Below are 20,086 nucleotides of genomic sequence, written 5' to 3' on the forward strand. Positions count from 1 at the left end.
CAGACTGAAAATGACTCATAATCTTTGCATGTTCCAAATTCCTAATGGAGGCTAAACCCTTTCTTGCTTGTGTGGTCAATTAAAAATATTGGCTTGAGGTAAAAGAGAATTTTTTCTGTGAGAAAAACGACAGATTGAGGGATACAATACCATGGTCCTTTGCAGTTTCTTGTCCCCTGCCACTCATAGCAGGAATTAAACTCTGTGTCGAAAGCAGGGGAGAGGTTTTTGCCACAGGGGCCTAGCCCACAGTGAGTCCCAGGGGATAGGATGCTGGATGGTATCCTGCAAAATGTCATAGGACCAAAAATGTGGCTTCTATGGGAACAAGCTGTGCTGACCATGTCAGTAGAAACCCAAAGGCCAACATGTTCAGCAGAGCTGGGCAGGCACAGCCTGGTACTCAGTCCTGCCTGAGCCTGGAGAGAGACTCATGGACACAAGCCTGTGATGACAGATGGGGAATAAGTTTGGTTGCTGGCCCAAGCAGATCCACATCTGTCTCATTTCTTCCTCTGGGATGCTTAATCCCTAAACAGAATCCCTATTTCACTGTATTTTAGGTTTTTTAATTTAAAGCTGAGCACAAAATAAGCAATGCTGACAGTTCCATCCAAGCACCTTCCTATAATGAAGATGTAATGAAGGAATACAAATTTTAAAGGCTACTTGCAGGGAAATGAGTGGGACAGTTTGATTTAATGAGCTGAGATTTGTAGACATCCAGTGTTACTTTATTTGTCTTCTCATAGCGTAAGATAGGATGGCATAGTCTTGTACACTTCCTTGTACCCAGCTCAGGAAACCTCAGACCCTGCTTGTGTATGGCACCTCACTCTTGTTATTTCCATTGAAATTGGGTATTTTTCCTGTTCTGTTTCCAGTAATCATTTGAAATGACAGAACAGGTAAGTTCTGTAGGTGTCTGGATTCAGTTTAGCAAAGGGAAAATTATTTATAGATCGTTTCTTCTACTATTGTTTTTTAACTGGCTGCTTTCCATTAGGTGAAGACTTTATAACATCAGGGTTCAGGACTTTGCTGGGCCGACCTCATGGCTCCCTGGGTCAAGCATCCCAGGGATGGGATCCAGGGATGGAATCCTGCACAGGATGTGCAGGGAGCTCCCTGTCCCTGCCAGTGAAGCAGGGAGGTGTTGCAGTGCTGATGCCTGACACGGTCAGGTCTTTGGAAGTCAGGATGGAAGGTCCCCTTTGAGAAGATGAAGTCCCAGGAGATTGTCACCAGGGTGGGCAGAGTGTCCTGGCATCCTGACTAGGCTGGGTTGAGGCCCTTAGAATTGGTGTTGAGGGCAGGCCCTGAGCCCTTCCTGGGACTTGGATGGAGCCAGGCACATGGGGCTCCTGCTGTTGTAAGCACCAGTTTAGGCAACCAACATCTACAGACACCCACTACTAACCAAGAAAGCATGTTCTCTGTGTTTAGAGTGTATTAATGCCCACTCATCCTGTGTCTCACATATAAATTTTTAGTTTTGCATGACATGGTGCTCCTTTGCATGTTGATAGTGCTTTAAAACCAGGACAGAGGGGGTGCTGCATTAATCTCAGGACTAACACTGAAATGTGGTTTAGAATTGTGGATTTAATTGACTTGGTGATAAAAATCATCAGTCTCTCACACTCATCTTCTCTTTCTTTGCATATTCATTGTAGAGGATGTCTTATATCTTAAAGGTAAGGGTAGATACATCTCTTTGGCTCATTGTGTCACAGAGTGCTTGTTTCTGTTAATGCTTCTTGTGCTTGCATGACCCTAATTTTGCCTCGTTATATCAGTAAGTTATTGTCAGAGTCAGTAGCAGCTGGCAAATATATTTTAAGATAACTCTCAGAAAGCATTTAGTGTTATGGTACGTAAACCTCCTGGCATGCCTCTTCTCCTTTAAATCCCTATCGCATGTAACCTACTAATACTCTAATTCTTTCCAAATCAGCAAGACTTTTAACTGAGTGAAGAAGATAAAAACTTGTGTTTCTTACTCATGGAGTCATAGCAAACACTAACTTTATGTGTGTTTGTCTCTTCTCTGTGTATATTTGTGTATGGGATTTATACTCTCAAACTGTGGGCATTTAGAAGCAGAGCTATTTGCCAACTCTTTTATATTAGTAATTAAGTCAATGGAATAAGCCACATTTTAGGGTTTTCTAGCACAGACCACAGAGTTTGTAAGCAACTAAAAGTGCTATGAATGTATTTGAATTCTGTGGATAAAGGATTTTAGAGAAGAGCTGCATTTATTAGAGGAGTCTGTCCTGGCCCAAACCTGCAGGTGCAATTTCCACTGCTGTTCCAGGGAGCAGTGGGTACATGTGAAGGGAAAAAACTATAATTTTCCCCAACTTTGTCACTGTCTGCTTTGTAGCTTTCTAAAGTGTTGTGTGTAGCATGGGTAGCTGCATCCATCTGTGCTGCTCCACTGTTCCAACTGCCATTGGTTCTGGTTAAACACAAGAGTCTATTTCTCTGTAGGATTCTAGCAAAAGTCCAAAAACAATGAAGAAGTTTCTTCCAAAAAGGAAAACTGAGAGAAAACCATCTGATGAAGAGTTTGTTATTCGGAAAAGTAAGTGTTGCCCAGAGATGCTTTGGCTGCCCCATCCCTGGAAGTGTTCAAGGCCAGGTTGGATGGGGCTTGGAGCAACCTGGTCGAGTGGAAGGTGTCCCTGCCCATGGCAGGGATTGGGACTAGATGATCTTTAACCCCAACCATTCTGTGATGCTATTTTTCTTTCATTTCTGGAGATTTCTGTGTTCTCAGTGATCTCCATGGGACTTTGAAAACACCCTTTCTTGCCGTGCAGGATGTGACACCATGCTCTCACTCTGAGCCTACGTGCTCCTGAGCATGGGAGACTTCTGGAAGTGCACGGGTCCTCAGCCTCTGACAGATTTCTCCTCCCCTCCCAGTTATGACTGCTAGACATGCCACCACCCTCTTTGTGATTGCTAGCACAAGGTCATGGGTTGTGGGTGGTCTTATTCTGAGTATGAAGCCAAGGAACTACTTCCAAGTAGTTAAAAACTGCATTAAACTGCACATCAAGAGTCACCAAAATATGTCTGACAGCTGGGACAAACCCTTACCTGGCCATGCCAGCATGTCCTAGAACAGTGTCCATGGGGAATTAGGACACAAAAAGGTCCCCATCCCAATAGGGATGTTCACCTGCAAAGAGGGGTGTCCTGCGAGCTCCCTAGAGCCCACGTGGGGCACACCTTGGTGGCTTTACATGAAAGGCCATGGTCAAGCCATGGTCATGCTGCCATGCACAGCTCCAGGATTAGCTCTCTCCCTTGAGAAGATGGCACTGAGTGGAGGCTGGAAATTAACACCTCATGTTTCCAAGTCCTGCTCTGGTGCTGCTGTACCAGAACTCCCACACTAGGGTTGCTTTGCCTGCCCATCTCCTGGTGCTGCCTGCACCCAAAGTAGGGCATCACCCCCTGAGTTTTGCCAAGATGAGCAACTAGAGATAAGTTTTCACACCATTTGTTCATGGTACTTGATGCCAAAAAATGTAAAGGACCACAAAACAGATTGGGCAAAGTCCCAGAGGCAGTAAGCCAAAGAAACAGCATGATCTCTTAAGGGGCTTGGGAGCAAAGACTGGGAGAGACAAGGCCAGAGTACCTTGGTTTTTGTGCATGCTATTGTTTGCAATGTTTTACAGGTACTGCTGCGCTGGAGGAGGATGCTCAGATCCTGAAGGTGATTGAGGCATACTGTACTGGGGCAGGCTTCCAGCAAGCTCTCAGCTCAGGTGGGCACACAAACACATTATTTAGCTCCTACTCTGCCCACAACACTGATAACCCCTTTGGGAAAAAACAGATGTTGCATCATACAGCAACGAGACTCGTGCTAGGAAACTGTAGTGTTCAATCTTTGAGATAAGGAAGCTTCATCTGCCTAGTGGTTTAGTCGCCATTGTTTTTCTCCTAAACACAGAGAATGAAGCAGGTAGGAGGGCAGATGAGACACTGCTATTTCACCAGTGATTACCTGATGATATCTCAGGTTGCTTATAGCTTTAGAAAGGAAGCATGAGTATTATCTCTCAATCAGCTGTGTGTTTAAGAACAACCTGCTTCATAAGAACCTATCTAACATCTTCACCTCTGGAAATATAACTATTTATCATTGCTGGTGAGATGTCAGCCAATTAAATCTCTGAAATTTCAAATAATGGTACATATAAAAAAGGGAGGCCATGGTTCTTTGGGGAGCTCTTGACCCTAGTCGAATGGTTTCATTTATAAGTCATGATGTAACTTTAGATGCAATAAGTACTCTTGAAAATTTTCCACTTGCTGCTGTAGCTCTGGGTTAGTGGGATGTAGCTGACATCTCCAGTCTGCCCCAGGCTGATGGTGGAGCAGGAAGAATGAGAGCTTCTGTCTCTGATGTAGCATGGGCACCAGGGAAGATTACCCCTTTTTCTCCCTCATGAATATTTCTTGTACACAGGCTCCCGTAAAGACTCCATCCCCCAAGTCCTTCTTCCTGAGGAAGAGAAAATCATCATAGAGGAGACACGAAGCAATGGCCAGACGGTCACTGAGGAAAAGTGAGTGTGGCTGGTCTCCACTTGCAGATAGATCCCTGTGTCACTTTTTGGAAGGGCATTAAAAATGATGCCCTCTCTTTCTGTGCCTCCACAGAGGAGCAGGCCTGGTGTCATTGACTGCTGCCTTAGTTCTGGCAAAGAACCACCAGACAATATCAACGGCTACTTTGTCCCTTTTAAGGACAGGGCCACCCTCCCAGCTGTCCTGACATGGCTGTATTCCTCTGGGAGTCTGGATCCCCATTTTATGGCTTATCCAGATGTAGGATAATGGGGTCAGTGAGAACAGAACCAAACAAGTGGCTCTTATTTTTTTAACTACTGATGTACTGAGCTGTTTCTGCCCCTCGGGAGCCTGCCTGGCACCTGCCTGTGAGTGCTCCCAGCCTGTTCTGTAACTTGCACATCTGGATGACTGTGTTGAGCCTCTCCCTTTCCAACCCAGTCAGTGTGTTCCTTTCACATTTGATTTTTTGCAGCACAGCCTCAAGGAATCAAGGCTGCTTTACAAAAGATACTCAGGCATTTCCACCTTTAAAGTCATTGTTATTCATTGCCATAGCATAAACAAGGAAGCCAAAGCCACAGACCTTTGCTGATAACTCAAAGCAGAACAAGGTATCAAGGTTTGAGAAGAGAGCCCTGAGTTTTGGACCAGTGGCATATAAATGTTCCTAGGCTGTGTTTCTAGAGTCCCCTCCCAGGCAGCAGCCTGATGCTTGGGAAGCAGAATCTGGCTGCAACTTTCCTGTCAGCACCTCCCATGCTATCACTGTTTTCCTGCACACCAACTCTAATTTCTTTTTTCTTTAATTTATTTTTTCAGAAGCCTTGTTGATACAGTTTATGCACTGAAAGATGAAGTCAAAGAGCTGAAGCAGGTAATTTGGGTGGGATTGTTTGTGCTGGGAGTTGAGTGACAGCCAGCCAATCTGTGCTGGATCATTTTCAGCTGGTCAGTGCCAGGAAAAGTCTTGCTGATGCTGGTCCAATCCTGCAAATTCCTAAATGAACATTAGTGTTTTTCTGGTTTACCTTCCTGAATCACAGAATCACAGAATCTTTAAGGTTGGAAAAGACCTCTGGGATCATGGAGTCCAACCATCAACCCAGCACCATCCCTATGTTCACCACTAAAGCATGTCCTGAAGTGCCATACCTACACATTCTGTGAACACTCTCAGGAATGGTGACTCTACTACTTCCCTGGGCAGACTGTTCCAGTGTTTGTCAACCCTTTCCATGAAGAAACTTTTCCTAATATCCAACATAAACCTTCCCTGATGCAGCAGGAGACCACTTCCTCTCATCCTCCATGCTTGAGTGCTAGAGAAAGCAAGAGGGAAGGAGGAGCTGGTCTTTGTAGTAACATGAAAAACTTTCCCCCTATTCCAAAAGCTCTTTCAACTTGACCATTCATTTTATAGGGGTCTGGTGGACACCAGTTCTTGTAGACTCAGAGGAAATATGTCTTCTTCCTTCCAGTCCCAAGTCTGGAGGTGGGAGAAACCATCAGAGGGGAAAAGGGTTCTTCAACCCAAGATAAAATTATGTTTCAGGGAGGATGTTTCTGTCTGCCCAAAGTCAGGGAACTTCTGTGCAGGTCTGTGAGGTAGTAAGACTCTGTTTGGGTTACTCGTGGTCTGATCCACTTACGTTCTTCATCCTCACAAACTCCTATCAAATGTCTCTGTTATTTCATCACCTCTGAGGCATCAGGCAGCAGATGCATGGAAGTACCTCATTGCATAAAGTGCATGGGCATAACTGCATCTTTATTCCTTTGGTTTTCGCCTTGCAGGAAAACAAAAGGATGAAACAGTGTTTGGAGGAAGAGCTTAAATCCAGGAAGGACTTGGAGAAGCTGGTGAGAAGGCTGCTGAAACAGACAGATGAGTGTGGCAGGGAGGACACCGGGCGCAAGTCATCCCTGATCGCTTGAATTCATGGAGAAGCTGCTGGCAGTGGTGTGTGACCTCAGGTGTATTTTTGGGAAGTGGAACTGGATCCTTTGCCTCTTCTTGCTCCTTATTTTGTTGGTTTGGGGTATTTTGTTACCAAAAAAAAAAAAACCAAACAAAAAAGTCATAGAGAAAAAAATAGTTTTTCTTCCATCCAGTAAGGAAATAAAGCAGAAACAATCAATCACAACAGAACCAGTAAGCAAGCAGTCCATGATTCACAATTCATCTGCAGCAACTAATACCTCATTGTACCTGCTACTGGGAGCAAATACAAACTCTGCTAGTGATTGTTGCTCACAAAGGCTCGGGCAGCAGTTTCCTAGAAGAAGCTTAAGCACTTTTTAATGCTTTCATTCTTTCCACAAGCACCAGTACCTATTTATCGAATGAAAACATTACTGAGGTGGTATTGAGCAGAAACCAAAAAAGCACCATGCTTCTCTTTTCAGATAATCACAACTGGGGAAGATTTCCCATCCATCTTCTTTTTCCCCATTAGTTGACTGTAGCGAACTAGAGCCCAGCAATACTGTGGTTCCTGTGTGGCCTTGATACTGATTAAAATGTGCAATTAACATGAAGATGTTTGAACTCCTTGGGGGAAGCCAGATCTGGAGCACCTGTCAGAGCGCATAGGAAGGTATTTTGCACAGTGCTGCCTCCTTACAGCTCGTGATTAGCACAACAGGTAACTGCTGTTCTGCCCCCATCCCTTTTCTTATGCATGATGTAGAATTCCTGGCCCCTGCTTTGTTTTCACATTGAGTGTCCAGGTAGCCTAGGAGATGATAATTTTGCTGTGCTTCCTCTTGCAGGACATGCTTTTCTCCATATGAAATGTAAACACTGCTTGACAAAAAAAAACAACCCTAAATGTGCTGGTCCCCTGCTCCCTTCTGCCCACTTCATGCTTTCCATTGCTCCTTCCCAAAGGTTGGGAATGTTTCCAGTGGCCACTTCTCCCCACATCACCCCACAGGGACTTTCTGCTAGGAAAAAGAACTTTCTCTTGAGATAGGGAAGGTATTTATGCTTTGACAAGAGCTGGAACGCTCCTGAGGCAAGGATGTGCAACACCCTCCCAGATCCCTGGACAGCTCCTTGAACACAGCATACAGGCAACATGCATATGTATCAGCTCTCCTTATCTTATTTGGAGTTATACCCTAGTTTAGAACTGGTGTTCTCCTTCCTTCCTTCCTTAACAGCATTATAAAAACAACCTTCTGTTAATTATGTCTTATTTATCTCACAGGGCAGCATGGTCCCAGGGTGTGCAGAGGCACCACAGCTCATTACAGTCACACCATATGTTGGTTGTGAAGGACATAACAGAGGCAATAATTACAACTCTCTCCTTGCCATTAAAATTCAGCCAGGACATTGCAAATGGTGTTTCGGGAGATACAGACTCCAAAACATTTCCAAGAGTGTAACAAGAAACCCTCTTTAAAGGGTTTCGAGAGCAAATTCTATTTCTAGAGCAAAACAGAGGTCTGGTTACATTTGCCATCCCCAGAGCATCCCAAGCAGATAGCAGCTCCCCACATCCCTCCCTGGGCACACAGCTGAGTGATTTGGTCAGCAGTCAAGTCCTGCTGTGCTTGTGAATTGTTTTCCAGGAGCAGGACCTTTGCTACACTCACTGCTGCTCAGGGAGGCCATGCCCAGACCCCTCGGTACTGCCCGGCCCTGCTGCCTGCTCCAGGCTGGCCTGGGGACTAGGCTGCTGACATGCAGAGCAAACCAGGGGCCACTGACACTGCAGGGAGAGGGTGGAAATGTGTCCTCGCTGCCCCCAGGCTCAGTTGAAACCCGTGCTATGTACATATGCATGTTTGTGAGATGTAATGTGATGGAGAGCACACTGGGACTTTTTGGATCAAGCATTTGTCAAGAGCTAGAAGCCAAAAAAAGACAAGAAAATAAAATAAAAAGGAAAAGAAGCCATGCCAGATGGACAGCAATGTTTCCATATTTACTTTGTTTACAGTGCTTTGTAAATAGGTTCCAGTGAGTCTGTCTTTAGATGGATGTTGTGTCAGCTGCCTTCCAGTGTATCTTTGTCATGTAGGTTTATTTACTGTAAACTACTTATGCAAGTTCAACTTTTCTAACATGTTTTTATTTTGAACAGTTTTTTAATCGACATTTTCAACAAATAAAGGATAAAAGTCACTTCTTAGCCCTTGGAGCTGCTTCCTGTGTTTCTGCCATGAAAGCAAAGCCAGTGCTTGCTTTGGGCATCCCCGATTTCCTCAAAATGCCATGGCAGCATCATACCTCTCTGATTTACTGGTAGGAATACTGGTGTGAAAGGTGATGCTGGCACTTGGACTGTTGCTCCCATCATCATCCATACCTGCAGTAGGCCAAGAGCACCTGGTCCCAGGGCAAGAGATGCATTTCCATCCCTCAGGCCCCACATGCACTCTGTTCACAAGGATGCTTTATGGAAAACAGACTGCTCTGCTGCACCAGGCAGTTGCTGTAGATAAATGACTTCCTGCCTGTTTGAGATTTTATTTTTTTTTAGTTAGTGTGTGGTTTTTTTCTGGCAATTAGGTGTGGTGACAGGATTTCCTTTGGTCTACCACCACTTGGACAAGACGTCTCCTGCAGGCTGGGAGTTTTTTAACTCTTTGGTGGAGATGTGCCATGGTCTGTGGTCTCAGCCCACAGTAGAAGTGGAAGATCAAGGGCAGGAGGGCTGGACACTCCTCTCCTTCCCCAAACACAGCCTTCAGAGTAGGAAAAAGAACAAGGGAAAAAAGAAACACTAGCCTTGGGTGCATCATGGAAAAACACTGAAGTCCGAAACTTCCAGAGGGCAGGCTTAAATGGGATATTAGAAAGCCTCATTCTTCCCTATGAGGGGGGTGAGGCCCTAGAGCAGGTTACCCAGAGAAGCTGTGGTTGCCCCATCCCTGGAAGGGTTCCAGGCCAGGTTGGATGTGGCTTGGAGCAACCTTTTATATATATATATATATGTATAACATGTATATATCTATATCTATCTATCTATATATATTTAGTGAGATCAGTGTGTATTGAACCATACAAACACCTCTCCCAGCAGATGTCCATGCTGCTGCTTGGGCAGCACTGCTCATCCATCACCCCCTGTGCCAGTCCTGCTGATGTGCCCTGCAAACTCATAACCCTCTCAACCCCTTAACTCAGAACAAAAATCAGTTTGGAAACGGTAAAATCCACAGCCTGAGGACTTGCATAGAGGCCTCACGTTAAGGAAAAAATCAATGTATGGACAACCTTTAAACTTTCCATGGGGAGAGCAAACAGTGCCAGCTATGGCAACAGGCAGGGCTGGGGGAGAAGGACACAGCGGAATGGCAGCAATTGCCTCTCGTCCCCTCTCACACACTACCTCACATCTGAATCCCATGGGCTATTTTTGGCAAGTTAAGAAACAGAGGCCAGAAACAAAAGCCCTGAGAAAGGCAGCCGTGGGAGCAGGGGCTGGAGTTGGTCAGGCAACCCACAGGCAGGAGAGATGACAGCTGGCATCTGCTGCCCTTGCTGCAGAATTTATGGACTTTTTAATGACTGTATTTCTCCTCCCCTCTTTGTTTTCCTCAACCATGCAATTTGCAGCTTCTGGATCCCTGCTCAGTGATCTGGGCTGGGGACCACAGCCCAGCCCAAGGTCTCTGGCAGGTGCTCCTGGCCATTGAGGCTGGGGGCTGCAGGAGGCTTCAAAGTGTGCACTGATCACAGTTTCTCCCTGCCTGTGATGAGCAGGTTTTCTACTCCTCGTTTCTGGCCACACACACACACTCCTCACAGCTCTCTCCTCCCCATTCACTTGCTCCAAGCTTCTCCCCCCGTCTCAGACCATGCTAGTTTGCACCATTTTTGGTTTCTCCTGTAGCTCCCACCCACACTCCCACCATGACCGAGCACCTCCACCTCCCCTGTGGAGGTTTGTGGTTCTTCAGGCAGCCCAGCACTGCCTCCAGGAGCCCGGCCCACAGGGCTGGCTGTGTTTCAGCAGGAGCAGGGGGATGTGGTCAGACCCACACTACCACAGGGCACTGGGAGGCAGCAGCCACCCAGCTGCGCACACAGCATGCACAGCATCCATCCCTCTGCTCTGAAGCAGAGACATCCCTGCAGGCTCCATGACCTCAGGACAGGCAGGAATTATCCTCTTTCAGTCAGGTGTCCTAAATCCCATTAAAACTAGTCCCCACCCTCTGTTTCATTGCTGTGCTAGGGGCTTCAGCCTTGGTGTCTCACTGCCCTCCCAGGACAGGGGCTCTCTGTTTCCTTCTGCTGCCAAAATGTCCCTAGTGTTGCCTGGCCCTGGAACCTCAGCATGCCCCAAGGAGCATGGTGGAATGGCTGCCCCTGGAGGCTTCTGGGACTGGTTGTCCCCTCTGTGACCCCCCAGTGCCACCCCACTGCCCTCTGGGTCCCCAGACCCCCAAGCAGGACCCTGTGAAATCTCAGCCTTGATTTGTGAAGGTTGAGCAGCGTTCAAAACATACAGAGCCACCTATGTCTGAATCCATGAATTGTATTAATTGTGGGATGATCAGTGGAAGAAACCCCACACTGTGGAAGGGGGAACCACGAGCACTGAATTATGCTGCAAAACACAGCATAATGCACAGTGCTCTGGCATTCGGTCTCTTTGGTTACAAATATAAGATGGGTTTAGTTAATATAAATAGTCTTCATACAAGATGTCAGACAAGAGTGGTCCAGCCCCTAAAAAAGTTAATTTTGGAGAACATCCAAAAAATACTTACTAAATTATAGTGAAACCAAACAGTCCCTGAGCTCTATTGGTTTGGAAGGGGGCTGTGCTGGGCACCGAGCTCTGCAATGAGCTGTGCAAAGAATGCCCTTTCTGTACCACCAGTGCTGGCATTTGGGCACTATGTTAGGACTAGGCCTGCAGCCTCCAGTACAACAAAGCCTAAAGACTGTCCAAATCTAGAAGCTCTTTCATTTGCAAACTTGTTGGTGTCCAAGATTATTTCCAAACTTCGACACTCTAAGTGTGACCTGTATAACCAAAAACCCCAGGCTTGTCACATGCATCATCTTCAAACCTTTTTTAAAATGCAATCAATGTCCTTGTGCCCTGATCACCTTCCCTGCAGACCAAGCTGGAGAATAGGGTTGGGAAGACCTTAGTCTGCAGTGTCACCCAGGTACCCCCTGCCCAAGGGGGCATCTGCACAGTCCTGCTCTCTTGGAGCTCCAGAAAAAATGCCTCTGTGGACACGTCCTCACTGAGGACAGTCAGAAGATGCTCTGCACACATGTCTTGGAGGGAAGAAGTAGGTGGTCCTGCCACCCCTGTGGTTTCCTGGTCCTCCTCCTTGAGTAGGAGGGGTCTCAGGAGAAGATGCAGTTCCAATTTTGATGGTGGTGCCCAGTGCCCCTTCCACAGGGTAGTGAAAATGTCCACAGGCAAAGGTTCCTCTGCCTGCAGAGGTGGGAGGACAGTCTGGTGAATTGATTCAGGTCACCAAGAGCAGACCACCACTAGTGCCCTACTTTGTCTCTGCCTTGAAATCTGCAGTCCTCCCTCAGCCACCAATCACCCCTCTGGTGTGGAGTGACTGTCACCAAGTATGAACCCAGCCAAAGCAGTGCCACCCTGAGGAAGCTGGTTGAGTTTCACTGACAGGCATGGATGGAAAAAAGGGGGTTCTCCAGATACAGCCGACAGCTGGAGTGGCAACATTGCCTCACCAGCAGCTACCATGCAATGACAGTGCTGGACTTACTGATTCCTTTAGAGAAGATGTTCCTAAGCCTTTTAATGTTTTTCCATTGATGTTTGTAAGCAGATTGGTGCCGGAGATATGCATGAACCCAGCTTGGCTCAAGTGCCCTGAGCCATCGTACATTTTTAGGAAAGAAACATTGATGGCAGAGTTTGGAAAACAAAGCTCTTATGACGTAACAGGGACATGGACCCTGCCAGGAATGTGGGGTGTGGTGGACCCAGACACACAACACCAGTATGTACCAAATCACTGGCTGCTAAAGAATAAAAACTGAAAGCAAATAATAACAGCTTCAAACTTTGTTCCATTTGTGTTCTCAGGGCCCTTTGGCCCTCATTAATAAATAACAAAATATACAAATTAAAAAACAAGAAAAACAGAGAGGCAGGGGAACATAAATAACGGGAAAAGGGAAAGGCACTTTGTTCAAGAAGGTTGGCCTGAATTCCCAGCTCAGGACAGCCCTTTCCTCACTACAGCTTGAAGATGCCAAAGTAGGTGTAGCCATGGCTGTACCTCACTTTTGTGGAGTCTGTCACATTGACAAAGACCATGTCATCTTCCCTGAGGTTGAAGACACCTCCCACACGGATGGACTGGAGTGCACAGACGGTCTTCAAGTGTTTTTCATCATGTGTCTTCAAGGAGGTCTGTGTCTTTTGTCCTTTCAGCAAGAGCCGGTCCTCTTCCTTGGGGATATGTAAATAAATATAGAGGGTGAAGGGTGCCAAAGACACATCTGGGGTGCAGAAGCTGACTTGGGAGTAGATGTAGTAGACCCCTGCTTCCTCCACCTTCAGTTTCCCCTCCTTGTTGGATATCAAGCTGTTTGTGGGGCCATACACGGTCTCCCTCCACTCCAGCACTGTAGGGAGAGAGCATGGCAGGTGAGATCAGAGAAGGAGACTTCCAGTTTGGCAGGCTGATTTGGGGCGACACCCACAGACATCTGGCCTCAAAGCCTCTGTCTGTCTGTGAGGTGCAGTTAGTGGGATACCCAGCCCAGGACACCATCCCCAGCCCAGGGGAGCGGGGACCCTTCCCCAAGGCCAGAGCAGATTTAACCCTTGTTTGCTGATCACTGGCTTTGTCAGCCTTGACAGGATAGGTGAGTGGAGGTACGTTTAGCTTCCTTCATCCAGCCAAGTGGAAATGCTTAGTGGGGAGGAGGACTGCCTGTGTTTACCACAACAGACAAAACAGTGTCACTTCCATTTGCTGGCTTCATGGACTTCAGTGGGACACCCTCCAAACCCTCAGAGCACTACCAAAATATGCTGCAACTCTGCTCTTCAGAGCCTCCCATCCCAGTTTTTTCCCATCTGGGGGCTGCCTTTCCTCCAGAGTCCTTCCTCCTTTTGGCCTCTGGAGATGGCAAGGCTTTACCAAGGAAGTACAAAAATTACCATCGCACAATTGCTATCCCTACCTAAGTGCAGCACTCACTGTGCTAAGCAAGGGCTTAGCACAGTGAGTGCTGTTTCCCATTGCCAGGACCATGGCCCACACAGATCAGGTGATTCCATGGATTTTGGGACACTTTTGGTGTCATCACAGTAGCTCATGTGGTTAGTGCAGATAAGCCTATACAGAGACCTGGAAGCCATGGTTGTAGGGGCTGAGCTCAGCTATGACCTCTGGAATTTGGACATCTGCTTTCCCCAGCCTACAGAGACACCTGGAAGAACAGCCAGGGGGAGCGACTTGGCTCCAAGGAGAATAATGGGTTTGACTACCCCAGCCCAGAGACAGTGCACCATGGGTAGTCCTGGAGGAGCCACGAAGCCCATGGGCCCTGACCAAGCATCCCACAGGGATATTTCCCCACACAGAGTTGAGCTCCAGGCAACTGCTGCTCTCTGAACTCTGCTTTATAGGCTCAACAAGTGTTTGAGCAGGGAGTTTTAAAATACAGCGAGTTTCTCACTTCTCTGATCTTATCTAGCACTAAGCTTTCCACAGGTAGACTGAGCACTGGTGAAATGTTGCATCAGAGACGGAAAGAGCAGTTGCCGATTACTGTCAGTCACTCCAGAATTAAATCAGAAGTGCTTAGATTGTGAAATCCTTGCCAGATGGAGTGACTGACTGTGCAAGCTCATACTCACTTTGGTAAGCCTTGCTGTTGTGGGAAGTCCCTAAGCTAAGGCTAAGCCGAGGGATAAAGCAGCAAGAGCAACCACAGCCGATACAGTGGGATGCACAAATGCAAAAGGTGTTTCTCAGGTGTTTCTCTCAAACCTGATGTGGCCATGGCTGTGAATAATTGCACCTTGACTAAACCAGTTTGGAGCCCTATGTTGTGACTGTAAAGCCCTCAGCCTGCCCATCTTACTACCAGGAGCGCTATGGGTGAGAAGAGGATCAGCAGATGCAAATACAAGCAGAGCCCTCCAGCAGCAGCCACCCTAGCAAGAGATGGCCAGGAGAGCAAAAAGATCTATTTTGAGAACAAAAGAAAAGTGGGAGGTTGCTTTCCTTAAATACAAAGCTAAAAAGTTTTCCACTCATAAAAAACACTGGAAAGATTAAGCCCTTGTGGTGCATTTCTAGGAAGGCACACATAGGGCTACTGAGGACAATCAGGATGCGTGAACCCCACATGGCACAGGTGCACATGGCGACGTGACTACTGGGAGGTTTGCTGTGTTTTGGGGGCACATTTTTGTGCGGAGTTGTTCTGTCCCATTCCCCACCCTTAGAGAACCACAGGGCAAGACTGGGAATGCACACTGCTGTGTCCCTCTGGCTCCCTGGTCAAGGTAGGACCAAGTGAGTCGGTCTTACCTGAGCCTGCCTTGTTGCTCTGCTGACCTGCCAGGTGAACTGCAATTGGCTCCCTCTTCTCTGCTGCAATTTAGAAAGGCCAGTGTTATTAATGCCTTGGCACTCACTGTTTCCCCAGCCCTCCTCTGCAGGGACTGCAGCACCTTCCGCCCTTAATGTTTCTCTACAGGCAAAGACATCATCTCCAGATTCCACCCCCAGCCCAGAGTGAGGCAGGACTCCACTCAGCAAAGACCTGCAGGTGCCTCTGAGGTAAAGCCTCTGATGGATGAAGCCTGTGGAGGAGATGGTGCCACCTCGCCCGCCGTTGGAACAGGACCTGGATGTGCCCACACCTCACCTGCCACAGATGTTTCATTCTTGTGTGTCACATGGGGATGCTCATGGTGCTGAGGACCTGCCACGTAAAAAGGCCACAGATTTAATTTTGAGCTCAATTTCAACAACTTCAGACTGTCTTCTCAGACACCCAGAACCGCCTGCCCTGGGGAGACAGCCATGCCCAGTGTCCCAGTCTGCCAGCTCACACTGAGCTCAGTCCTACACCCATGGGGATGCTCCAAACCCCAACCCATACCCTGCCTCCACACCATGCCCTGAGAAACTCATGGGCTGTTGAAGGAAACCCCTTCCCAGGCCAAGGAACTTACCCTGCCCCAGCAAGTCATGAGTGCACTGGCTACACCAGGAAACTCACCTCTCTGCATTTCAAACTTAGGCTGCTCCTTGGGGGGTCCGTCCTGTTACAACAGCAAAAATATATGGGTTTTTTTCAAAATCAACAATTTTGAAAGTTTCTATATAAAAGATGCTCTGGTCATTGCTAAGGTTGGTGATATTTAGCTCCAACAGCCCTGCCAGTTCGTGACAGAGCATATCTGAAGCCAGAGAGTCCCTCTTGTACCTTCCCCAGCTTCACACATGACCTTGGGCTGTTTGCAGCAAGGAGTTTATAGGGTTTATCGTCTTAGGTTTTATTCAATTAAAATGATGGGTAAAGATTATTGAAAACAATAAGATAAACAAGAAAAATCTCCTTTTCATGTGGGAGAGCCATGATGTAAGTGCTGCCAATGTACACCCCTGCCCTGCAGTTGGGGTTTTCAGGACTGCTGACCACAGCCTATCTCAGACACAATTTTTGGTGGTCTGTTGGGTACTGTTGCAAACCTGAAGATTTAGCTGAGGTAGGTTTAGCTGAGGCATTTGTTGTCATCAGGCAGTGACAATGAAGAAGAAATGTTCCTCTCCTGTCTACTCCAGCCAGCACAGCCACTCCTGAGCAGTGAATTCAGGGCTGAGCAGGATGAGAGCACCTCATTGCAATGCATGTTGCAATGCAAACTGGCCCTTCTGCATCCAAATGTGAGGAGCCTGATCCAACTAGAGATGCCATCCCTGAGTCCATGGCGCGGCAATTTGCATAGCACCCTCATGCTCCTTCTCACTGGTTTCCAGGAGCTGTTTCCTGGCCCAAGCCTTGCACTGTCATTGACACCTGGGCAAAGTGGGCAGAAACGTGTTCCCAGTGGCAGGTGGCCACAAGCATCCTCACAGCCACCCAGCACAGGACTGGAGCAAGGTGCCAGACAGCAGAAAATCAATTATTTTCAGACTGGAATCAGGGAGAAGTGCCAAGGTGGCTGTAGCTCCATCCTGCCCACCACAAGGCACAAACACACCATGGCATGTTGCAGCTAGATGTCCTCTGATCAAGAGCATTTTAGGAAAAAATCAATGTGATTTCTCAATAATATCAATATCGTGTAAAAAGAATACAGTATAAAAAAGGGCATGTGCTTCACAGCCTAAGAGTAAAGAGCATCCATGGTTTTAAAAAAAGCTTGGGGTGAAGCTCTGTGTGTGATTAGGAGCCCCTCTCCTTCTTCAGTGGGATCTGTATCCACCCAACTGCATGTACCTTGCACTGGATGTTCTGGAAGCCCTTTATAACCTTTTCACAGTCCAATAATGTCGACTTCTGACCTTCTGCTGTCTGACACTTCTGAACTTTCTTCAGGAAGATGTAATCCTCATTTAAGCTCAACACCTCTTCCATCTGCCGACAGAGGAGAGAAGGGAGGGTCAATGGGATGTTAGTAGGAAACCCGCAACGGCTGGCAGCAGAGCCATGCTGCATTCCTACCGGCAACAAATCCAGCCTGGGAAGATCAGGGTCGGATGTTCAGCACTGGAATGAGGTGGGCAGACAAACCATGGGCAGCAAGAGCTCCCACCAGACACCCAACACAGCATCTGTGCCCTCATCCACTGGGAATTGAACCCATGGAGCTCACCCTGAATGGCAGTGCTAGGTGACAGGAGGATTGCTAAGGATCTGTGGGATTCACATTCTCTGAACCTGAGAGAATCAGTGAGAGAAAAGAAAGAAAAAACCAATTCTTATCTCAATTGCTACTCCTCTTGTTGTTCACAAGTGGAATGCACTGTGGGAGATTGTTTACCTGAAGGAAATTGGTAATTGAATTCTGGTGTGAGTATTTTGATTCATTGACCAATTGAATCCATGTGTGTGTGTCGGGACTGTTGGCAGACAGTCACAAGATTCTGTGCAGTCGAGTGCTTTGTGCAGATTCAGTTTAGATGTAATGTAATATAGAACAATATAGTATAATAAAGTAATTAATTAGCCTTCTGATAAGATGGAGTCCTCCTCGTCATTTCTTGCCTTCCTTGGGTTTGCCCTGCTTTTTCAATAAGGATCTATCTTCTATCACCTTGATAATTAATTTAAATGTCCATCTCTAACTTTTCCTAAAGAAACAGAAATCGCAGTGGGTGGCTCAGGAGTTTTGCAGGTCCTTCCCCAACGGCCTTAGCAGGCAGCTGGGATGCTCACTCAGCCCCTCACTGCCCTGTCCACTCAGAGGGGTTTAAAAATTTTTCTACTGACTTATTGACTAAAAGCATTTCCAGCAAAACAAAACAACATGTAGGTTGGGGCTGAATTGTGCCAAGATCTTCAGATTAAAAAAAAAAAAAAATCAGAAAGCCAATAAGAAAATAATTAAATGCATCCAAATACTGATTTTTATATTTACACCTGTTTGGGTTTTTTTGGTTGGTTTTTTGTTCCTTGTAAAAATCTAACATTCAGTTAAGTGGTAAAGAGGAAGTGTAGCTGGACATGAAGACACACAGCCAGGCAGAGAGTTCAGCACAGGTAGCACCAAGATATGGAGGATCAGATTTGAAGCCCTGCCACAAGCACTGAAGGCAACTGAAATCTTCTTGCCACCTGTGACTGCATTTCAGCTGCCTCTACAGATCCTCAGCCATGTCCCCCTGTAGCCACATTCCCTCTGCCAGAGACCCTCTACACATTCCTTCATGAGAGCCTGTAACCTCCATGCAGTGAAGTCCCCTTCAACCCCTCTAATATTAAAGCCCCTCTAGCTCAACACTGTTCTCCACCCTTGTAGATCAGAAACCACACATCTAAATATCAATTTAAGTTGAAACGACACATGTAAAAATCAGTAACATCCACCGTATCAATGTATCAGGTAAGAAAAATGAATTCTGGGTTTTAGGCACCTATTTCTTTAGCAGGCAGTCATTTTTGGCTTGAAAGAAAGTAGCTTTAGATTAGTGATTTTAGGCATCATGCAGTGCAGCTGCAGCCATACCAACCTCAAAAACGTCTTTCGGGACTTTAACTTTTTCGTAGATATTGTGTCAAGTATGGGACAGGATCACTAGTACTGTGTACCTTCAAAAACAGAGGAAGTACTAGGGTCCAGTCTTTTCTTCCCTAATCTACATGACAGCACCTGAAGTGAGATGTTGATAAAATCACCGAAACATGAAAAAAATTTTTTTTCTGGACCTTTCATTCTCTCAGTTAATGTCACAGTGCTAATAAGTGCTACAAAATCAGAAAAAACCACCACCAGCCTCAAACAGCCACTTGCATGCCTAAACCACACCCTCTTGTCCTCAGACTAGCCACCAGCTAGCAGATTAATTCCAGGTGTCTCTTGGCAATTGGTCATTCTGTTTTTGTTTGCAAGGGGAACAGATCTCCCACATATTCTCATGGCAAATTAAAGCAGAAATGAGAACATGGATGAGATAAATGATACTGCTGCCTCCATCCAGTGGTCAGCACCATTTTCCACCATGTTCATCCTCCTGGTGAGCGGATCTCACCAGACCTGAAGTCAAAGCATGCCAGCAATCCAGCAGGGACAGAGACAACTTTCTCTCTCTGCTTACCTTATCCATCTTCATGTGAAGATACAAACAGAAGAGCACTGTCCCAATGGTCTGCACTACAATAAATACACTGAGGAAGCCCATGAACATTTTCATGGTGCCAGGGGATGTGCTGCTGATAGGACGGGGTGCCTCAGGGCTATAGGGTTCGTTCATCCTCCGTGCACGTTGCTGGGGCTCCTCCAAATGCACTGCTTGCAAGTAGCATGAGAACTGTGGTGCGAGCGCCTGCTGCTCAGGGGATACAGGGTACAGCAACCCACACTTCCTGGAAAAAAGCTCTTCATAGTGGGTAGGTTTGTTCACTACCATCTCCCACAACAAACAACAACAAAAAAGTTGCTTAGACTTTCTGTTGCACTTCCATGCTTTTTCCTACTGTTATACCAGAAACAGAGAAAGGTTCTTATTTTGTATATTCATATCTGCCCTTGAATCACTCAAAAATATTCCCTGGTGGATTTTTTTTACTGTTGTGGATGAAAGTTTTGTGGCAAATTGCCTTAAAAGAAATGTACACTGAATACAAATACAGAGCTGCTGAGCAGTATTATGGGCTGCCAGGGGCTGGGAAGCACTCAGAAATTTGGTTGTTTCTCAAAAGGGGAAGAACAGCTTTTCCTTTTGATTTCCTCTAAGAGAAGGATGATTTCTGCAGTGAAGATGCTTGGCTGAGGCAGGTGGGTTGTGCTGGTTTCTGCTTTCCCTCGTGCCACCCCTGGATGATGTCTCT

At 46.7% G+C, this 20,086-nt stretch overlaps 2 protein-coding genes across 7 annotated transcripts in view; one reads left to right on the forward strand and one right to left on the reverse strand.

The window, feature by feature from the left end:
• Positions 1 to 8,744, forward strand: part of ARHGEF6 (Rac/Cdc42 guanine nucleotide exchange factor 6) — a 38,682-nt gene extending 29,938 nt beyond the window's left edge. For 4 of the 6 annotated variants that reach the window (XM_054641520.2, XM_077185848.1, XM_077185850.1 and 1 more), the window contains 6 exons: positions 1,677 to 1,697; positions 2,497 to 2,590; positions 3,699 to 3,788; positions 4,496 to 4,595; positions 5,422 to 5,476; positions 6,397 to 8,744. In XM_054641520.2, the coding sequence (XP_054497495.1) occupies positions 1,677 to 1,697; positions 2,497 to 2,590; positions 3,699 to 3,788; positions 4,496 to 4,595; positions 5,422 to 5,476; positions 6,397 to 6,537 (501 nt within the window). In that variant the 3' untranslated portion in view covers positions 6,538 to 8,744. The remainder of the gene's footprint in view (positions 1 to 1,676; positions 1,698 to 2,496; positions 2,591 to 3,698; positions 3,789 to 4,495; positions 4,596 to 5,421; positions 5,477 to 6,396) is intronic. The other 2 variants (XM_054641521.2, XM_077185847.1) reach the window with 2 other exon arrangements.
• A 3,864-nt stretch (positions 8,745 to 12,608) lies between these two features.
• Positions 12,609 to 19,553, reverse strand: CD40LG (CD40 ligand). Its single transcript, XM_054641526.2, has 6 exons — positions 19,354 to 19,553; positions 17,036 to 17,173; positions 15,812 to 15,854; positions 15,455 to 15,511; positions 15,115 to 15,177; positions 12,609 to 13,192 (listed from the first exon to the last, which is right to left on the reverse strand). The coding sequence occupies exons 1-6, from the start codon at positions 19,507 to 19,509 to the stop codon at positions 12,801 to 12,803; spliced, it is 849 nt and encodes a 282-aa protein (XP_054497501.2). The 5' UTR covers positions 19,510 to 19,553; the 3' UTR covers positions 12,609 to 12,800.
• Between the last annotated feature and the right edge of the window lie 533 nt (positions 19,554 to 20,086).

Source organism: Agelaius phoeniceus, chromosome 14 (assembly GCF_051311805.1).
Source record: "Agelaius phoeniceus isolate bAgePho1 chromosome 14, bAgePho1.hap1, whole genome shotgun sequence".
Taxonomy (NCBI): domain Eukaryota; kingdom Metazoa; phylum Chordata; class Aves; order Passeriformes; family Icteridae; genus Agelaius; species Agelaius phoeniceus.

Excerpts from the sequence above, each read along its gene's own strand:
- CD40LG (XM_054641526.2), bottom strand. The coding sequence starts at position 19,509 with ATGAACGAACCCTATAGCCCTGAGGCACCCCGTCCTATCAGCAGCACA. Across the intron at positions 15,512-15,811 it reads TAAGTTTGAAATGCAGAGAG|GTCCTCAGCACCATGAGCAT; the intron begins GTGAGTTTCCTG and ends TTTACGTGGCAG. Across the intron at positions 13,193-15,114 it reads GAGCAACAAGGCAGGCTCAG|TGCTGGAGTGGAGGGAGACC; the intron begins GTAAGACCGACT and ends CTCTCCCTACAG.